Source organism: Mycteria americana, chromosome 8 (genome assembly GCF_035582795.1).
Source record: "Mycteria americana isolate JAX WOST 10 ecotype Jacksonville Zoo and Gardens chromosome 8, USCA_MyAme_1.0, whole genome shotgun sequence".
Lineage (NCBI taxonomy): Eukaryota > Metazoa > Chordata > Aves > Ciconiiformes > Ciconiidae > Mycteria > Mycteria americana.
Genome location: NC_134372.1, coordinates 41,502,465 through 41,523,862, shown reverse-complemented (window position 1 = coordinate 41,523,862; position 21,398 = coordinate 41,502,465). Strand labels below are relative to the sequence as shown.

Below are 21,398 nucleotides of genomic sequence, written 5' to 3'. Positions count from 1 at the left end.
TTTAGCTATACACACACACCCCCCGCAAAACAAACCCCAAACAAACCCCAAAGCCTAAAATATCTACCATGCTTGGAGGATCACCTTCAGGTTTGATTTGTTTTGGATAAGACACTACTATACCTGGCTGTTCTCCTTTAATTTGTACATTGTCACAATAGTATCCAAACATCTTCCCCCATGAAAACTTTCACTGAGATTCCCAAGTACTACATATAAGTGTGTAAGATAATGTGTCTTTCTGGCCTGGTTACTAAGAAGAAACAAATATTAGTTGTGATGGTTCACATTGCTAAGGTTGGACAAATACAAAGAAACAAACATCTACAAAGAAACAAACATCTACATACTTTCTATTTGCTTTGGACATTTTCTTTTTGTTAAAATGCACCTTCCCCTCTCTCTGTCCATGGTAACAGGACTACTGCTTGAATTACATAGCTGCTAAACTAGTGTGCGTGTTTTATGTACCACTACCTCTAAAAGGTAAAATATCCAGTGCCACAAGCTACTGCAAAATTATAGCTATCTTAGCATAATACTATTGGCATTTTGAGCCTACATGCAACAACCCATAAAAATCCCTCTGGTATGTAATAAACATTATCATACCCTTGCTCCAAAATTCTGGTATTACCAAGAAAATCTGCTGTATAGTTTCTTACGTTTTCTGAAATCAACACTTCTCTTCAGAAGAACCACAACTATAATGCTGCTGGGTTTTAGAGCAATCTTTTTCGCCCTGTATAATATGCAGCTGCAGTTTCTACATGACTACCTGCATCTGGTTAGCTTAATGACTAGACTTTTATGTACATTTATTGTTTACATATTCTAAACAAATGTGTGCTGGAGGGCTGTACACAATTTGACATTTAGTATGGCTAAGATTTCTCTAAGTGAGTGAAGACATATCTCGGACATGAACAAATTCTGCAAATTTTAAAACATTGCAAGCAATGGATAGGTCCATCTTATACCATAGAAACAACTGCATACTCTCTGGACTTAACAAAGTGTTCGGTGGGTAGCTGTAAGATTAGTATGGTAGTTACACTACAGATGTAGGCCATTACATAGAGATGGCAAAGAAACAGAGGACAGCCTGAGTACATAAACTCATTCGGCTGTAATGGTTTAGAGAAGAACACAGTTGATGTCCTCCATAGATCTAGAAAAATGGGGAATCTGAAACCACTTATTCATTCAGAAGCAGCTCCATAATATGAAGCCACTTACTCACGGACTGTGACAAAGCCACAGTTGAATTCTTTAGGATTAAATTCCCTTTAGAAACTAACATGGTATTTTCATGGTAACTGAACTGCTACTCAAAGGAATATTTATAACTGGAAATGAAGGTAGGAGGGGGAATTTAATGCTAGTGAAACAGGAGAAAAATCATGATTTTCAGGTTCACCAAAAAGCTTTGGAGTTTTCTCTGGCTTTCACGATAATGGAAATCACTTTCCTAGGTGATGAATAGTTACTTCATTGGATTAAGCATAAGGTTTTAATGCAATACAAATAATAAACCTGAGTAAAATTAAACATTTTTTTACATTTAGAATATTTTCTTTCAGGCTATTTCATGTGAAAGAAGTGAAAAATCTTCTGTGTAGGTGGAGAATACACTTCTCCGCTCCTCTGTGAAAGCTGATGTATTCCTATGCTAAAGCACTAACTTTCCCTAGTAGAAACTGAGAAGGAGCCTACAGCTAATCCCCCTCTAATTAAGGCAGCTAATGCAAGTGATTACTGCATGCAATAATTTGTAGTAGTAAAAAACCCCAAATCATATGTTTTGATACTTGATGGTCAGGGGTCTGTTCAGAGTTATATTTCCACGTGACCTGTGACAACTCAGCCAGCACGAACTAAGGGGCTTCACTAATAACACTCTCTTGACACACTTATTTTTGAAACAAGCTACTGTTTTTCCATTGTTCTGTGCTAGAGTTATTCTTTGTAAAACTCTATTTTACATGCAGCTTAAAATAAAATACTGAATCCCATTCCAGAGATTGTTTTCACATTTAAGATAGCTGTCCTTCAACCAGAAGAAAATACTTTAATGGATTAATCCATTAACCTATTAATATTTATTGACCTATACTATTTACCTAAGTCCCTGCAAGTTAGGACATTTCTAGGAGGAAAGGGAAATAAGTTTTCCCATGCAATCTCACCAGAAAGAGTTAAAGAACTGCGGGACTTTAAAAGAGTCTAAGAGTACTCTGTTTAATGTTGGTGAGAAAACTTAGCACAGTTGATTTATCAAAAGCATCCTTTAATAATTTCTCCTAGCGTTTATTTCATAATTTTGTTAATCTGCATGAGGACAAGAATTTTTACTCCTGCTTTAATCCTTTATGGTCATGTATATTCAGGTGTTTTTTTATATGTTTTAAAATGAGTTAGAGTTTTCTCAGGAAATCACAGCTGCTTAACTCACAGTGATTAAAAACAGCTTCTAGTAACAGGTCAAAGAATATAAGAAACAATATCAAATCACTTTAAAAAACACTTAACAGACATAACTAAATGAATTTGCTGTAAGTACAACATATGTACAGAAAACAAGAGGGAATGGATTTATTGACACTTCTTCCAGGCGACTTTCAAGACTTTAAAACCACAGAGAAATAAAGTAATCCTAAATGCATGCTAATAAAACTTCATACCAACACTCAGTATCATGTTCTTTCTTTCCCCCAATCCACCCAATCAAAAAAGAAAAATAATTTTAATGAAAACACACAATATATTCACTAAATTCCAAAGCTAAACTGTAGTTTCTTTAACTGGAAATACTATAGGCTCATAGTGAAAATTACATTATGCTCATTAAATTCCTCAGGCCAAGTCTTTCAATCCCTAATCAGTTATAAGTCACACGGCACTTCCACTACCTTCACTTTTGCTTCAGTAACTTCTGTAATATTAGCATCACCATTACTTACACTATCATTAATACAGATTTTTCTTTGTCTTTTCACATGATCAGACTCTGATGGAATACAAGTGAGACGTGTTACAACTCGGTAATACCGACAGACATCTACTTACGCTCCCTGTTTAAGTATATTATATGAAAGACGTAAGAGGCGGTCACTTGTGTAAATATAACCCAGGGATTCCTGTTCAGAGTCACCTACCTGTATGTGGCTCAATAGAAAAGTAAGGCTGTCCTTCCAGAATGCTATAAACCAGCTTGGCACTATTTCCATAAACTGGATCATCTGCATCTGTAGCTGTTACTTTAGTAACAAAGGTGCCTAAATAAAAAGAACATACACAATTAACGTTTACAGTCTTACTAGAAATTTGCATAACTTATTTAAAAAATAGTTTGAAGCAAAAATTAATTTCCTTGAGTTGTATGACAATAATAAAAGAAAAAACATCAGTAACCACTTAAAACGTTACTTGTGGAACACAAACAAAACATTTTCCTTCAAGATGATATATGCCAGCAGACTGAATTTCTGGGTAAAAGAAAAACCTTTCTAGTAGCTGTATGATTTAAGGTTTCTTTGTAGAATGCATTTAAAGCTACCTGATAGATCTGTGTAGACTTCAAGCATTTGCAAAGGAACCATATCAAAGGGATACGAAATACAAGGTTAATAATACAATATAATATGTTGCATTTAAGATTTGCAAAATCACATTTGAAAGAACCTTGCCAAGTTACAGAGACCGTATAGAAAAGCAATAATAAAAAGGATTCTTTTTTCTTCTCTTGGCTTGCAGCCATAATAATGGTTTGATGTGGCCACAGTGACAGAGTCAGGACAACATCTATTGTCTCTGAAATGAGTCTCTGCCACTGAGGGGTCCATTGTGTAGCCAGAGTTATAAATTCCACACTCTGACCAAAAAAATAGAAGAAAAAATTAAGGAAGTTGCCCTTTTTATTTCGTAGACAACATAGCACTTGCCATTTCTGTAAGAAGCAAAATCGAATGAAATTCAGTCAGCTACATTAAGCTTGCTGCAGATACCTTTTTTTGGATGACTTAAAAATATGATGACATTAATTATGCTAACAATAAAGACAATATCTACAGAGGGAGAGAAAGCAAGAGTAGCAGAGAGGTTAAGGGCTTGTGCTAGTTTTGGCTGGGATAGAGTTAATTTTCTTCATGGTAGCTAGTATGGGGCTATGTTTGGGATTTGTGCTGGAAACAGTGTTGGTAACACAGGGATGGTGTGGTTCCTGCTGAGCAGTGCTGACACAGAGTCAAGGCCTTTGCTGCTCCTCGCCCCACCCCACCAGCGAGGAGGCTGGGGGTGCACAAGGAGCTGGGAGGGGGCACAGCCGGGACAGCTGACCCCAACTGACCAAAGGGCTATTCCATACCATATGATGTCGTGCTTGTGTAAAGCTGGGGAAGAAGAAGGAAGGGGGGGACATTCGGAGTGATGGCGTTTGTCTTCCCAAGTTACCGTTAGGCGTGATGGAGCCCTGCTTTCCTGGAGATGGCTGAACACCTGCCTGCCCATGGGAAGGAGTGAATGAATTCCTTGCTTTGCTTTGCTTGCGTGCACGGCTTTTGCTTTCCCTCTTAAACTGTCTTTATCTCAACCCACGAGTTTTCTCACTTTTACCCTTCTGATTCTCTCCCCCATCCCATTGTGGGGGGAGTGAGCGAGCGGCTGTGTGGGGCTTAGTTGCCGGCTGTGGTTAAACCACAACAGGGCTGAATTATGTTTATGTTCAGAAAGGAAAAGAATTATAGCACCCACCGAAATACCCCCCTTTCTGGATCTGCCAATAAAAATAGCTACCTCTTCCTTCTCACACTTTGTGTGCCGCTGAATCCAAGTTATACGTCACTTCAGGACAGGAACAGTAAACTAAAGGGGGAGGAGATCCCTTCGGCACACCCTTGCATTGTGCTCTCTTTTCTTCTTTCCCTGTGTGGCACATCACTGCTATGGCTTTGGGCAGTTTTGTGCATTACAGTACATGCAAATTATTTAGAGGAATGTTTGCATATTTAGACATAATTTGCATATCACCCAATAGCTTCCATTTCACGCTTTCCCACCCGGCCACTTCAACTAGCAGGGCAAGATATGGGGCTAGCAGGATTTGGGAGTGTCTAGAGAGATGGATAACACCTTGCTTACGGAGTGGAAATTCTGCAGTGCCTGAAGTTGTGGCAGGTTTGCTGCATGGGAATAACAGGATAGTTCTCAGGGAAGGGAATGCGGGTTGCAGAAATATATTTCACCTGAGAAAAAAAAACGTCTAGGCTTGTACTGGTCATTTATTTTGGCTAGTGGTGTAAATTTATCCATTCTTACAGGGGGAGAACATCAACAAAGGGAAGCAGATCAGCTGGTTGTCAGGCAAGCTCTACCACGGCCCCATCTGGCAGGAAAGGGCCCCACCAGCACCTCTCCTGCTGCTCAGCAGGGTCCAGAAGAACCCACGTGGCCTGCAGCTGATGCGGACCACGTGGAAGAGGAATGCAATGCTGATGAATATTACGTGGCATCTGTCTTTGACAGATGCTTGCTGAACCTGTTCTTATAAACATCTACACTGTTTATATTTTGAAGCTTAACTGTTTTTGATGTTGAAAGGTGATCTTACACCTAAACTTTAATATAATAATCTTTAACCTGCCGCTGGGCATGAGAAATGGACTTTATCCTCAACTTGATGGTTGTTTTTTAAGGAATTAACACCAGAAATGTGTTGTCTGACCAAGTACAAATTTTGCTGTATACCCAGACGCTAACAGACAATGCCTGGTAGCTTTACGTGAAAATGATAAAGGGGATAGATGACACAAATGCGGTCCCCAGCCTTGTAGCATGTACAGCAGCCTCAGCCTATAGATGATATCCTGCATGACCTCCTTCACATACAGGAGAACAAAAACAGCAACAGGGAAGCAACCACGGGGCACACTCAGAGGCCATGGCATAGGCTACAGAAAATAAATGAAATTGGGAACAATGACAAGGAAGTATGCAGGAAGCTTGAGTTTGGACGTTGCAGGAACAGAGGAACAAAAGGACCCTTTGTGGCTTGCCCACAGTAGTTACAAAGCACGAAAAGATGTAGCTATTAGAATTGTCTCACATATTTAAGTTTTGCTGGCTCGCTTTCTGTAGCTCATACACCAGTTACAAGTTCTCTATTTTGTTGTTCCTACAGAAAGCAATCTCTTAGCCAAGCTGTACCTCCCCCCTCACAGAATTCAGGCTATAGCCCCGCCATCCCAGCAGGACATTCCCTGCAGTTCACAGCTGCTGTCCCATGTATGATACCAAATATGAATGTAGAATGTATTCAACATTCAAATATGAATGCAGAATGTATTCAAACTGAAATAGCAGGTGAGGTACTAGGTTTCTGTGGCTGCTAGCATAAAACTTTTATTTTGTAACCTTCTAAGACAGAAGAGGTTTGTGCAGAACATCATACAATGGGACAGGGCTGGAATAAGATAAGGCTCATCACAGAACAGTGAAAATTTTTGTAAGAGTATTTTATCTAGGCTGTTCTATTTTGTTTCCGTGATATACTTTATACACAAAGGAAAATAAAGAAGTGAAACTGTTGACTTCTTTGAGATGGTGTTTGATTTGCCTAGCTGGCTCTCATTTCAAAGGACTTCAGAAATAATTACATTGCTTGTTTAGAAAGATTTGATATATAATGTCTATTCTTTTCTTATTTCACTTGAGAATTCCTGAAGACTTTTATAGATATTTATTTCAAGATTTCAACTTAAATGGGTATGCTGATTCTTTGATAAATACATCCTTTATCCCAAGTGTTCATTAGACATTAAAGTTGAATATGCCTTAATAAAAAGAGGCAATCAGTGTCTAATATTGCTTCCAATCCTGATGCTCAGCTCTCAAGATTTTTCCTTGTGATATAAAAGAATTTAATCACTTATTGAGGCCCAAAGTTTATCTGAAATTTATACATACATTAAAAATACATACGTAATAGTCAGTATTCCTGTTCACTGTTTATATACACAAAAGAAGGGGGAAAAAATGGCATACCCTTCTTTTTCTTTCCCTTACAGGTCACTTGAAGTGTGACTATAATCTCACCTAATAAAACTAATGAAGGGAACGGAAAAATAAAATACTCTCCCAGCTCCTAGAAATCAATTTCTTAAACTGCCAGTCTCTGCCACTCAGCACTTCATTTCCGACCACTTCTGAGAAGGTGTCTCAAATTCAGTAATTTGCTCCCAACATCTTATTGATGAAAATTGTTTATGAAAGATGTAAGCAATTATGAAACAGAAATTAAAGCAATTACTTCCACTATTGAAATTAGTTAAGCTTTTACATAGTTTAAATTTTATGACCTTTAATTTGAATTTTTTTGTTTTATGCCTTGAATCAAATCTTATGCAGGTGTGAAACATGCCCCATTAATATGTTCACTCTGGCAATAAGAAGTATATAAAGGAGCAAACTCTGTCCCCTCTGCAGCTGCAGAGGATGTTGCCACATCAGTGCTGCTCTGGCTCCACTGCAAGATGCTAAGGGTCCAGAAAAAGTAGCAACCTACCCCACTCCCATAAGTGACAGAACCCTTTTCAACTAAGCATGAAGAAAAGATCTGGAGAACTGAGAGATTTCTGAGGGTGAAAAGTAACGCAGAAAAAAGGAACTCACAGCCACCATGGCTGTTATTTAGGCAAGCTCCTGAATGCAGCAGAACTCTCTGTGCTTAGGTCTAGATATTTGGATTATCAATACTTACGTAGGATTTTATTCCACTACAGACACTGCAGTTATAAATTACATGTATGTAAATATTTTTTACATGCATAATGTCCTTAAAGTTTTAAAGATAAAAATTTTGCATTGAAAAAGCAGTAAGAATGCAGGGAAGAACATTTATTAAGTAAATGCTCTTTGAAAAACAACATTCTGGGCTCTACCCAGCAAATAAATAGCTAAGGTTTCTGTTTGTGTTTAATTTTGACTGCATTTGACTTGTGTTTGTTTCTTTGTCAATGCTACAACAAACTCATTTAGCTAGAGACTATAAATTTGAAATGGTGCAATTTTTACAAGAAAGCCACTATTATAGTCCAAGTCACTGTTGTCCTAATTACAATAACATAGCAGTTTTATATAATCTGGCCCAACAACATAATCACTGTTTCTTTTTTTCTTTATGTACCTAATATTGCCTCATGTAAAACAAAACCATTTTTTTGATAGATGAGACAAATTTTAAGATGTTCAGTTGAAAAACTTTCTGCAGTTTTTTCTGAGGTACACTTTTGCAATGCTAATGACCCTGTGATTAAATATGGACTGCAAAGAGATTCAACAGATTTTAATTAATGAACACTTCTAATGTGATTTAGCCATTAACCATTGCTGATTGTTTTACTCTGTTAGTGTCAGGTTTCATAGTTTCTCTTTGCAATAGGCTAGCAATCAGAGGCACAATTAACAATAAAAGTATTTTTATATGGCTAGGTAAGAAAGTCTGTGTTTGCTGGCAAACTAAGATTAAAAGCCACCATAAAAATAAGATGTGTGTGCTCAGCTAGTGCTCTTCTGTTGTTTTGGCTGTGTTTTTATGTGCAAGTCAGGGTACAGATTCTGCGCATTAGTCAGAAAGAAAAATGCATATGCCACCACAGGGAGGAGGAAAGCAAATTTTTTGGTGTGGCAGTGAAATGTGTGTACTGGGGAAAAAAAAAAAAAAAAATCAAACTTCTATGTTCTAGAGGAGGTAACGCATAGTTGGTGCCAGAAATTTGCATGAATCCATATTCAATGAAGCAACCATTTTGTTGAAAGATTGCAATGGCTAGTAAAAATAAAAAATGTGACCATAATGCAACCTAGTGGGACCATGTTTTCTTATTTTCCCAGGGACTTCTGGGTTTTTTTGCTTTTCTGATGCCCTTTTTGGTGTCTCTCACTCTTTCTCTCCTACTCTTCCTAAATCTTGACAGGCTGAAATCTCCATTTCATTCAGAAGATCTGATTACCAATTTGACAGGGCATTAAGAGTATATTTGCATGAAAAAGACCTACCATTATTTACCAACTGTTTTGTTTTTCTAAGAGGATCACTGTGCTTCAAAATCTCTAGCTAGATTTTGAGTTTGGCTGATAGTAGCCTTGCAGTCAGTAGTGGTCAAAGCAAAGCATTGTTTGTATTCAGCAGGTCAGATAAGCATTCTTTCCAAAATGAAGCCTTTTCTTCACTGTCCTTCTTTGCTATAATCTCACAGGTAGCATGACAGTTGTTGTCATGGTAACTATTTTTTATTGAATAAAACTGCAATAATCTCATAAAAACCTGTATAACTTCTTGACATGTAAATTATTACTGCCTCAAAGCTGAAGAAACTTATTTGTTTTTCATTGTTGCTGATTTTTTTAAATACAAAAACATAGTTTTAAGCCTTATCATCCTGTATTATTCTGAGAGACCCTTTCTAAACACAAAATCTATGAATTAGAGATTTCACTAGCCAAATAAAGAAAATGTATATGGAATAGAAATTTGTGTAATGCACTTTAGAACTTGTTAACATATGCAAAATACACACATAAAATATTATCATTGGTATTTTAAATTGCATAGCTTAGTGTGTATGCAGATACACCCACATATATATGTCTGTATGTTGTATGAGTGTTTTAGGGTTCTTCTGCAGATCATACATTATTTCACTCCTACCTTCTACATCAGTACTTGAATGTATTTTTGTTATTATTAATAGTTACTTTATTGCCAAAGCTCTGAAAGCCCAACACGCGGCTCCAGTCTCACAATGCAAGGAAGTCCTCTCCCCAAAGACTCTAAGAGCCAGGAAACCAGGAAAGACAAATGCAGAAGACAACTGAAGAGAGACGAGGAGGTGACAGGAGGATGTAAATCACCCTGGGAAGCAATGCTGCCAGCACACAGTGGTGCTGCTGCCTGACCTACCTGCTGTCAGGTCAGCACAACCACCCCACAGTGCCTACGGTACGTAGGCATCATGGAAGAGTTTTAAGGACTGCTTTGAGAACAGATGACAGAGGTCTTGTGTGGGTTTTTCAGGACTTCCCACACTTAAAGGAAAGCATGTGAAAAATAGAAAGGTATTTGCTTTTTAAGCGTCCAGTGGACCCCCGTCAGTGATGAAAAATTAATGGAGGTGGAAGACGACATCCTAAGCAGTGGTAAGGGGTAGAGATATAGGCCAGAACGGTCCACTAGAGGAAAACTGGGCAACTTATTCTTGGCATGCTAAAGAGACAGGAAGGCCAGAATGTATTCTACTATACCTACTGTAGAATCCTGTATACAGCCACTCTTAGAGGGAGAAATGAGAAAGAAATTTGTGTACTTCACAGAGGTAATACTGATACGTGGGTGATGAGAACCATATAAATACATAGATAGATACAAGACTTCACTTAATCTTCTGCAAAGAGAAAAACAACAACAAAAGCTTCCTTACAATGAGAAATCGTACAAGGAGGAATAGCTCCCCAAGGGAAATAACAGAATCCTCCTCACTGAAGAGTTCACTCTATTGCACAGGATGCTAGATAATGTATTCTAAGGGAAAACCCTAGAAAGACAGGAAGATTAACTAATAGGGTAATTTGTCTCTCCCAGCTGTAATTTATTTGACTCTAAGTAGTGAAATACTGTGATGCTGTCATGATCTTGTTTATGATGATTAAGGTAAGGAAGAAGGAAAAGAAGGTTATTCATACAACTCAGTTTTAGGCTCAACTGGCTAAATTATATACCTAGTTGCACTAGCTTTCTGCTCCACCCAAGGGAGGAAGACAGAATTGCTCGCCTACGGGATTCTTCTTTCTTGGTTGACCAGAGAGGAATCCAAATTAAATTAGCCAGCTAATGTGAATGCCTACATTTCCATCATATAACTACTCTCTTATGTGTATGTACTCAAAATAGGCCATACCAGTCTATAATACTAACCCTCCAGGAACTTCAAGCATGTCAGATGGCACACCAACATATAGGACAAGTACAAATCTTGCAAGACTTTTGTTTTCATTTACATTATTTTCCATATATACACACAGCTATGTGCACTTATATACTCATATAGACATTGTATATACTTTCTGAAATAAACTGCAACTGATACACTTCATATTCTTTTTTTATATCTAATCTAAAAGATTAGACTAATAAAGTATTACTTGTTTGTTTTGCTAGTTTGCTTTATATAAGCAATCGTATGTCATGTCACTGAAACGCAAAGCAAAAATAGATTTGAGAACCCAGTACTCTACAGACCTACAGGAAATGGCAGATGCTGCCCCAAAGAATCGATAGTCTAAACTAAGTGTTTCAACAGCTGAAAAATCTGGCTTAACAAAGGGATCTGAAAGAAACAAACAGGAGTAGCTTGGTCAAGAGTAGGAAATAACCACTACAATAAATTATGAAATAACATGCAGGAAAATGCAAGAAACTGTTTCCTGTTTCCACCAGGAAAATAATCTTTTCATATACCTCTGGGATACTAAGCCAGGTTTAGTTCCATAAGCAGACGAGGAATCTGGTTGTTTCTTCCAAATGTTACGTATTTCTTAATGCAATTTTTGGAGTAGATAGTTCAGAAAGTTAATGAAATCTTTAAAAAATGTTAATATCATGCAGTATGTGTATGAATCAAAATCTCTGAACAACTGAATATCCTACCACATGTAACACAACAACGTTTTTAGATTGCTCATGTGTCATTTTAAGGACTTTTTATAGTGCGAGGGAAATGTGAAAAATATATTGTATGCAAATGCGTAACTGCAGAAGTATGAAAGGTGCTTGCTATGCATAGGAGAAAAATGCCTTCTGTACAGCCCACAGACAATGGAGCAAGCTGGCAGCCTTCAGCATTTTACAGCTGTATAATGAGGACTGTAGGAAGCATGGCTGTGAAATCTAATAAGCTGCATATTTTACAATTTTTTGTGCATAAACTAATTGTTTTAGAACTCTGACGCTGCCTTTTTAACATGATCTTTTGGAAACAAAAAGGTTTTACATCAGAAATATATATTTAGATCTAGTGATACAGATAACTCTGGCAATTATCCTTGCTGATGTTACCTATTGCTTGGATTTAGCTCGTGTGAATCTAATAAGAAAGGACACTGCCTTTTCAGTTTTAAGGTTGGCAGTTCTTTCTTGCTACAACTTATAAGATGGTGCCATTAGAGAGCCTGCAGGTATTCCTTCATAAATTCCCCTGGGTGGCTGTTTGTTAGGATTAGAATACAGTCTGTAACATCACAGGCAACAGTAGAAGGGTAAAATATATTTTATGTTTGGCTTAAAGAATTATGTTTTCTTTTCATGTTATTTTTTTATTCTCTCTTTAGATATCACCCTCACTACGGAATATTAATTGATATTTGTGAGACATACGGGAAATAGCTATTCTTTTGTTCAGGACTTTTTGAAAGACTGCTTGTCTCTAATCAATTGACTATTTCATCAGCATTCATTCTGCGAGGTCCCCAGGCAAAGACAGTGAAATTGGACGATCACTGTACACTATATTTCCAAGCAGAAAGAAAAGTACCGTAAGGCTTGTTGATTTCGACGGAAGCTTCAGGTTATGCTCAGGTGTATTGTATAAAAATATAAATAAATAATAAAGTAGCCCCGGCTGTTTACTGCAGAAATTCTTTCATTTATAACTTTCTGTTGTGAAAACAGAAAACGGCTGGTATAATCTTGCAGCTTTAATGCTCTGCTTGCTTGGTTTGGTAGAGTGAAGCCTAGAACGCCAGCAACTGTATTGCAGGTTGCAAAAGCCGACCCTGAAACATTGCCCCCTCGGGCCACTGCGGAGCGAGCATATGGCAGCAGAGCCCCTCGGGGCTCCAGGGAAAGGGTGCAGTTGAATCAGCTGCCCAGCGGTACTCGACCGGTTGATTCATGACAAAGCCGTATTGACATCAGCTCCGCAGGCAATTGCTTATCCGTATTCATGGAGAAACATTAAGTGCTGCAGATTCAGCAACTAAACAAAAACAGAGGTACCAATTCGGGGCAGGGTGGGGAATGGCCAGTGCCAGAAAAAAAACGGACTCTGAATTGGATCTGAATCTCATTTTCCCAAATGTCAAGTGCGTCCATCAAAGAGACGTCTAACACAGGCCATCTGAATTAACAGAGTTTGCGGAGTATTGGTCCCCAGCATTCTAAAGCTAAATCTTTTGTGTTAGCAGAGTGGTAAAAGTTATAGTAATAAAAGTTTCGGTGAAAATATTACCACGCTGAATTTAATGTTCTGACCTAGAACTTTCTACCTCACGGTTAGAACTTGTCTACATTTCCCACAATTGAAAAAAGAGAGACTACGTTCCTGTGCAGTTCTGTGGCATGTCATAGGCCCTCAGCCTGGCAGAAATCTAGACTGGTCTACTTCCTCTCATCTGTCTGCTTTCCACTTAGGCATCATCCGCTGGCCAGCAAATGGGCTCACGTCAGAAGCATAGCTGTACAGAAAAATGAAACGGCATGCTTTCAAAGCCAACAAAACAAAACCTCTACCACTGTTTTAAACATTTTTTTTTCTTCAAAATTTGAAATTTGGGAAAATTGTGAAAAATCCTTGCTAAGAGTAGATTTAAACTTGTAACCAAAAGAGAACATATTAGAAACCTGAGTCAAAGACTTATTTTCATATAGTCACAGAACAGAAATAGGACGATGCGTTTGATATGTACAAATGAAAGCAACCACAATGAATTTCAGAAGCAGAATATCTGCAACAAGAACAAGATGTTTGTGACTATGAGAGAAGAATCATTCTGGAAAAACGACTGTAGGACAGATTCTTGTAGATTACATAGGACTAGAGAAGCATGCACCTAAGACTGCCAAAATTTTCTCTGCTCTGCCTTAGTATGATCAACAGCTATGTCTGTCTGTCTGTCCTCATCCTGTGAAACAGGAACATCATAGGAAGATGTATTCCTCTATATGGAACTCCATAAGGAACTATGACTTCAATTCTGATCCAAACGGCTTTTTCCTGAGGAGTTTATCTTCGCTAGGTGTCATTTGCATGACGTCCCTTCGTGCAAAGGGAATGCATGTGTGCAAAAAATGGAAAATTTGTGACAAATTGATGATAGGTAACAGAGAGGAAAAAAGGCAGCTTTTGTCTAAGAAACCACTACCCATTAATAGCTCCATACTTTGCACAGGTAATTTAGGGCTTATTTCTAAGAACCAGACAGTATCTTCAGAACCTGAACATTCAAGTACTTGCTGCCATTGGTATGAAGTATTTTGAGCAATCCCACTGATTTTAACAATTTCGTCTAAAGTCAATGAACCAGCTTAGTACCCTCAGGACAATATAGGTCAGTGCAACTGAAGGGTCAGATTATAAACCCCTAAAAAGCAATATCATAACTTCATCCATGGTCCTCAAGCTCATAATGGTCATTTAAGAACAATATAAAAAGATCATGACATTTTCAATCAGACCTCATGAGAAATGGAAAGTACAAAAATAATAGCACATACTCAGAAATACGTTTTTTCAAGGCTTAATAACAAGTCAAATTAAGGAGAAGACTGTCTTGGTTTTGAATATATCCTAACCAATTACTTAAGGTTACTTATGACTTTGCTTTTGGAACAGTGTCTCAGTCACACAGAATGTACAGAAGATTTTAAAAACATGCACATTCACTAAATAAATCTCTCATGTAAAATGCTCTTCAGTACCACAGCTAGTGAATTTGATTATGCACAAGATGAACAAGTAGAGGAACAAGACAACATGAAGATATAAATTTTCTAACAGCTGTTACATTATTGCCATATTTTACAACATCTGCTGTTTTTTTCCTTAGCTTTTGCACTCCCTTTGCATTTACCCTTAGGGCTAATTTGTAGTTGACCCCAGTAATATAGTCCTTTTACTCTACAATTTTGTGACAAACTATCATTGATTTAGCAGTCATGCTCAGTGCCTTAAAAATCAATGAATACATAGGAAAAAAAACCCAGTAAGACAGTGTGGTTGATCTTGATAACATTTCAGGTCAGGTTTTTATCGCAACTTTATAATTTATCAAGTTATTTTATCACTATTCATATCAGACATTGCATATTGATTTCATATTCAGCAGATTTTGTCCTTTTGCAAAAAATTTGTAACTGGAAAACAACTAATGTCTTTGGGAAAACTGGAAAGAAAAGCTGCACTGTGTACAGTGCACTTCTACTACACATGGCAATACTAAATAACTCTGTTCTGCTTTTGAAAAAAAAAAATAAAATGATTGAATGATTTCTTATTTACAGGGCTGTAATCAAGGGCAAACTTTGATCCAAAGGAAAACATTGCTAAGTAGATGTGCTTGTGCCAAAATTGGAAACTGATATTCTGATTCAACTGAAAGCCTAAACCCTTTCCAATAAAGACCTTTTTCCCCCAGTTGATAGTTTTCATGGAAGCATTTAAGGACAAAAATGTTATTCTAAGCATTTTCACATTGTTAATATTTTCAAGTGTTAAAGGCAAAAGAATTTCTAGAGCAATGGCAGACTGAATTCCACCATTTGTATTTTAAGATAGCATTTCTTATGACTGTCAGGGAAATTCTTAATATTTGGAGATTATTAAAGTTTGTCTGTTTACCTTAATTCAGGCAAACGATGAGAGAATTCTCTTCCCTTATGGCTTTTGTTCTTTTTCCATCTGTGTCCTTTTTTATTTCACCAACACGTTTGTCACTCTACTTCTGTTTTCTTCTGTCTTTCAACGTGACACTAGCTGTCTAAACACTCTTGGCTTCACTAAGAATGAAATCAAGAAATTTCACTCCTCATTCCTCCCCTGAAAAAAAGATCCTGCAACTATACTGCTGGGAGACAATATCCACTTTTGCTCCCATTATCACCTCTGCAGCATGCTTTCAGGGAATTCATGAATCTGTGCGTAGCTGAGAAGGCAATACAGAAACAGAACATACTCGGGAGAGGTGGTGGTGGTTTTTTCTTTTCTTTTTTTTTCTTTTCTTGTCTTTAAATAAGCTACAGGACCAGTTCCAATTACCCTTGTAGATCTTCTAAGATTGCTCATTCATTTACATAATATGCTGTCTTCATTGCAAGCATATATACAGAGCTTATAGACAAATGGGGGGGAAAAAAAAAAAAAAAGAGTCATGGGGTTCTTCCTCCCAGAAGCTTAGCTGAATCTCTTTTTAAAAGGTTTTAACAGGGTTTCATTCCTAGTGTGTCCCTTTACATCTAAAAGTGATTAAACAAGATTTACAGACAAATTAAATTATTTCCTATTTGTGAAATGCAATACTCTTACAATGAAGTGATTCCACAGATTTCACTTTTTGATCTTTAATTCCTTAAGAAAATTAATATCAGAATTAAAAGATTAAAGTGCTCAGTTTCAGCAAAGAACATATTCTCCATGTACACTATTAGCTTTCACAAGCAAATTCATCATTTTGGAGTTGGGGAACAGGGCTTACTATGGTAGATTATATAGGAATTACATAAAAAAGAAAGGAACACAAGGATGAAATATGGGAAAATTCAATTTAGTTCTCAAAACTCTTTTCTGGAATGTGCTCCTCTCTTTCCTCAAAGAGAGAAATAAATTATTTCAAAATAACTCTGAACACAGTGACGATACACACCATTCAGTACGCGTGTGGGTGTGTGTTCTGTGAAGACAGCTGAAAAGTGAGCATCATTCCTACTGGAGATAACATAGTGTAATACTAATCGTCTTTGCACCAAGTAGGAGGAGGAAAGCCATGCAAATCCTTTTCTTTTGTTTTAGTAGGGAAGCAGGATTTTCCAGATATCACTGATACATAACGTAAAAATCAAGCAGGCTGAATTGTGGCCATATAAGGGTGATAATCTCGTATATTGGCATACACACACATTCACACATATCACACACAGAAAGTTTGCATGTACATTGCAGTTTTCACATCCCCATAGTGTATCATTCATGTTCTAGATAGTCATGCAAAAATACCACTGACATTCATATAATATATCTCTTCTAGCAAGGAACATAAGAGCAGTATCTATGTACCTATTAGAAAAACTGCATTGCGTTAGACCCTCAACATTACATTACAGAATAATGAAAGGTTAGTGCGTTCATCTGTATTTTATGCCTTACTTTCCACAGAGGTCCAAAAATAAAATGCCTTGTACTGCATCCTCATTACATAAGTACTATATATATAGCATATGAGTTCCTCTTCTGTTTCAGAGCAGTCAGAATTGGTATGAGCATTTTGACGAAAGAAGAGGTTCAGTAGAACTTTGTTTTATCCTGAATAAGAACACTGCCTAGTAATGACTGTGTTGTAGAAATGTCAAGGCTGAAATTAGCAGTGGGTGGAGATCTCTTTAAGGGGAATTAAGTAAGTGGATAATGGAAGTGAAATACTCTTAGTGTGGCAAAAAGAAAAAAAAAAATTCCTTGAACTCTGAAAGGAGACAGTTTTCTTATAAACATTATAGAGTTAAAATAATTTTAAGAGGACAAACAAAACTTAAAGAAAGTTAAAATAATTTCCAGAGTATCATTTAGTACAGCTCTTGATGTTGCTACCTGTGCATTAAAAGAGGAAGGCAGAAGGAAATAGTAACAGCAACATTAATGAAGGGGTATGGTTGCAATGGCAAACATACTCTGAGTTTTGAAGTGGCAACTGAGAATTAGGTTTTGTTTTTCAACAGAAGAGCAGGAGTGTATGTTTGTGCTTCCTTAGAGAAATAGCTTGAAAACCTGCACCTCTAGGAATGTCACATAAAAAACACGCAAGGTTCACAGATCATAAGGGATAAATGTGCAAAACTTGGATAGCTTCAGTAATAAAGGTAATAGATGGTAGACCTCTGAGATAATCTATAACAAATTTCTACCTATATGTGTGTTGTTAGATAAACTTGTTTTGGACCAAACTCTTCCATGCAGCCTAAGAATACATAAAAATGTGGAACTACATGATTTCAGAGGCAGTTCAGTGAAGAACTGTTTCTCTTTCCCCCACCATGCTAGGGGAAACAGGTGAAATAATATCCTCTAAAAGACAGCCCCCTTCACTATTCCCTAAACTGACATCTATGTCCAGGCATTAGTCATTTCTTCTACAATCTTCTACTGTAAAGTTTTCCCAGATAAAGTTTTATCTTTTAATTCATCTCTCATGACCTTCCTTTACATTTTTCCCTCCTCTTTCACCCTAACACTTTTCTCAATTGTTTCACTTCCCCTCTCTTTCGTTAATGTTTTACCTTTTATTCTCCTGCTCTCATTGCACTTTTACCATCTTTTAAACCTCATGTTAAGCAATTCACTAGATTTTTATTCATCTGATCTTCTGACTAGTTTTCTGTCAAGGTTTTGGGTTTTTTTTCCTCATCTTCTTTACAGTGAATACTCCTTGGATAGGGGCCATGTCTTTACTAAGGATTATAAATACTGCTCATATACACAGATATGAATTATTTTTATAGTAGCCTTTGTGATCAGAAACCATCTTTTCTTGTCTGCATATATCTTCATTTTCTTTTTTCCTAGAATACCGAACAAGTCCCAGTCATATAAGGATTAACTGCCTTCAATTTCCCTTCCTCTTTCTCCTACTCCCTCCTTTTTTTTCTTTTTTTTTTAAATTTATTTTATTTAATTAAGCCATTTTCTTGCCTAGAGCTTTGCAAAAATATCTTCTGAAAGCAGGTCCATATTATGTTTGTGCTTCTGTATAATTAAAAGTAACTTAACAAATTAAACCTATGTTTTAGTAAAAGAACTGACATGCAGGCTTGAAAATTCACGCATCATTTTCGGCACAAGAAATTCAATGCAACTAAGATATGAAAATCTGTTGGAGAAGGGTTGATAAAAAAAAATGAAGCCTCAGGTATCACTGTCTAGTCCGCACACCATGCTTGCATTTGAAAATGACCTGGTACAACTCATTGTACTGAATGTGAGAGGATGGTTCCGGCTCCTCACATTCCCCCTCTTTTTAACTAAGTAAGACAGAATAGTGTTTTTGAAACTTTTTGATAGGGTGCTGCTTTATTTTACAAAGAGCCTTGGCACCCCTTCAATTATCTTCCTTTGACAGATGTAGACAAATTGCTGAAAAGCACATTATTCTCAACCTAATACTAGAAAACATTGGAATTTACTCTGCATTTCATGGCCAGATTTTGATGTCTTTGCTTAAACTGAATTCTTATATTACCCTGAAACTGACTCTTTTGGTTTGATGGATTTACTTCCCTTTTGCTTTAGTGACAGCTAAAGATCACCTGCACTTGATATGTACGTATCAGTAAGGACTGAGGACCCAAGCACGTAAATATGTACCTCTGTAAGTATGTACTTATACATTTGCAAATGCAGAACAAGGGACAAACTATGCAAAAAAAAATTCTAATATATTAATCCATGAAGAAATAGATTCATACTCATCCGACAAACTGAATAAATATAAGTAAAACATATTAAGAAGATTATTTCCGACTCCTTTCTTTTTCTCCCCTTTCACACAGTTAATTTCCCTTTTCACCACCTTTTTCCACAGCTTGCTTTGTTTTCCCCTTCCATCTTCCGTGCAAATCCTATCACAAATTGGTTAAGTCCACTCTAGAGCCTAACCATCAATTCCCAGACACAGCATCTTTCATTTCAATGTTTTTGGCTAATTACACTTGCACTTAGAAGAAAACAAATAAATATGTATCAACATACTGCAAGTACTACATCTGTGTATGAAAATACACAAACAGATAATTAAACATCAACAAAATATCAATAGGATTAGAGTGTCATGTTGGAACAAACCTTGATAAATCCTTCTCAATAACAATACTCTAACTACAGCGTCATAAGGGGAATACAAATTTAGCCCATTAAAGTGTTGTTGGACAAAGACACATTAATACATCTGTTAGTCATTTTCTTACTACTAAGGGACTCTACTATTGTGCTGCAGATGAAAGCTTTGGCCAAGAAGAGATTTGAAAATATGCAAATTAATGCTAACAACATAATAAATATCTTATTATTCATCAACAACTCAATGGCATACTGGCATAGTTTAAACTGTGAGTAATCAAAGTTCATCGATGTTTAGACATACATACCTACAACAGACATTTCTGGAACCGTGGCATGATATGGACCATCAACAAACTCTGGGGCATTGTCATTGATGTCTTGAACCTTAATAATGAATTCTGAAGGAGGCTCCAGAGGTTTGTTTGTGTCCCTGTCGACTGCTTGAGCTGTTAGAGTGTATTCAGCTTTTTCCTCACGGTCAAGCCTTTTCATTGCATGAATGTCTCCAGTCTTGTCATTGATCACAAAGATTGTTCCAGCTCCATCTCCTGACAGAATATATTTGATTTTGCTGCTGCCAGGATCCAGGTCTGTGTGTAACTAAAAGGCAAAAAAAGCATTTTAGAGACAAAAATTACACCCAGATTTTTTTTTTGCATTGGTTTAACCATACATTTTGTCAAACTATTCTTTTGTGTTTTAATCTTAGTACCAGTGATCCATATCTCAGCTTGAATACACAAGGAGAGTAGGGATTTGTATGCGTACTAATCAAAAGTGAATGTAATCATAGGCGTAATTAGACTTTCTATTTAAAAAGCAGCTGTTATATATATTTTAAATCCCTGTTCTAAAATGTAAATGTCTTCAGAACTATTATCAGCCAAAATGAACAAGCACAAAATGTCCTTAACCTATTAGATCAAAGGGCGAATGAAGGATTAACAATAATATATATTTTAATCTAGTTTCTTATTTTTAGTTATTAATTTCAGCTTATTTTCAGGTGACTGAAAACAGCTGAACACTGGCATATATGTAAATGTTGTAATGGACAGCATTCACAAAAATTTAGAACCGTATCGTAACTTAGCTGTTAGCAGAACTTAAAACCTTCTAAGATCTTTATTCTAAAAGTATTTCCCCTGAAAAGAAGTTTTTTTAAAGCAAGGTTACAGAAATATAAGAACCCTTACACACATCTTCCCATTCTCCTCAATGCCCCATTAGAAAAAACAATATTTAGATTGTACTTAGCTTTTCAAAAAACAAGATAGGATTATAATAATCTGAAACCATATGGGAAAAAAAGGTTTTCTTCTTTACTTTGAATTTTTTTGTTAATTAAAAGCCTGAACTGAAGAAGACTGGAGACAAAGGACTTCCATTGATTTTTGTTGTAGGCTCAGAGCCAAATACTAAATATCAGATTATCTCCAATAATTTTTGATTTGCAAGGGCGAGCACACCAATTGGTGGACCATATGTATTAGTGTCAACACATTCAAAAATACAGGATAACAACTT

General features: G+C 36.7%; 1 protein-coding gene across 5 annotated transcripts in view; it reads right to left on the bottom strand.

Moving 5' to 3' along the window:
* The window catches only part of CDH8 (cadherin 8), a 154,094-nt gene that overhangs the window by 78,178 nt on the left and 54,518 nt on the right, over positions 1-21,398 (bottom strand). For all 5 annotated transcript variants that reach the window (XR_012776962.1, XM_075510844.1, XM_075510845.1 and 2 more), the window contains 2 exons: positions 20,177-20,471; positions 3,159-3,278 (listed from right to left, as the gene is read on the bottom strand). Coding sequence is in view for 4 of the 5 variants with exons in the window: in XM_075510844.1 (XP_075366959.1) it covers positions 3,159-3,278; positions 20,177-20,471 (415 nt within the window). In the remaining variant the exon portion in view is untranslated. The remainder of the gene's footprint in view (positions 1-3,158; positions 3,279-20,176; positions 20,472-21,398) is intronic.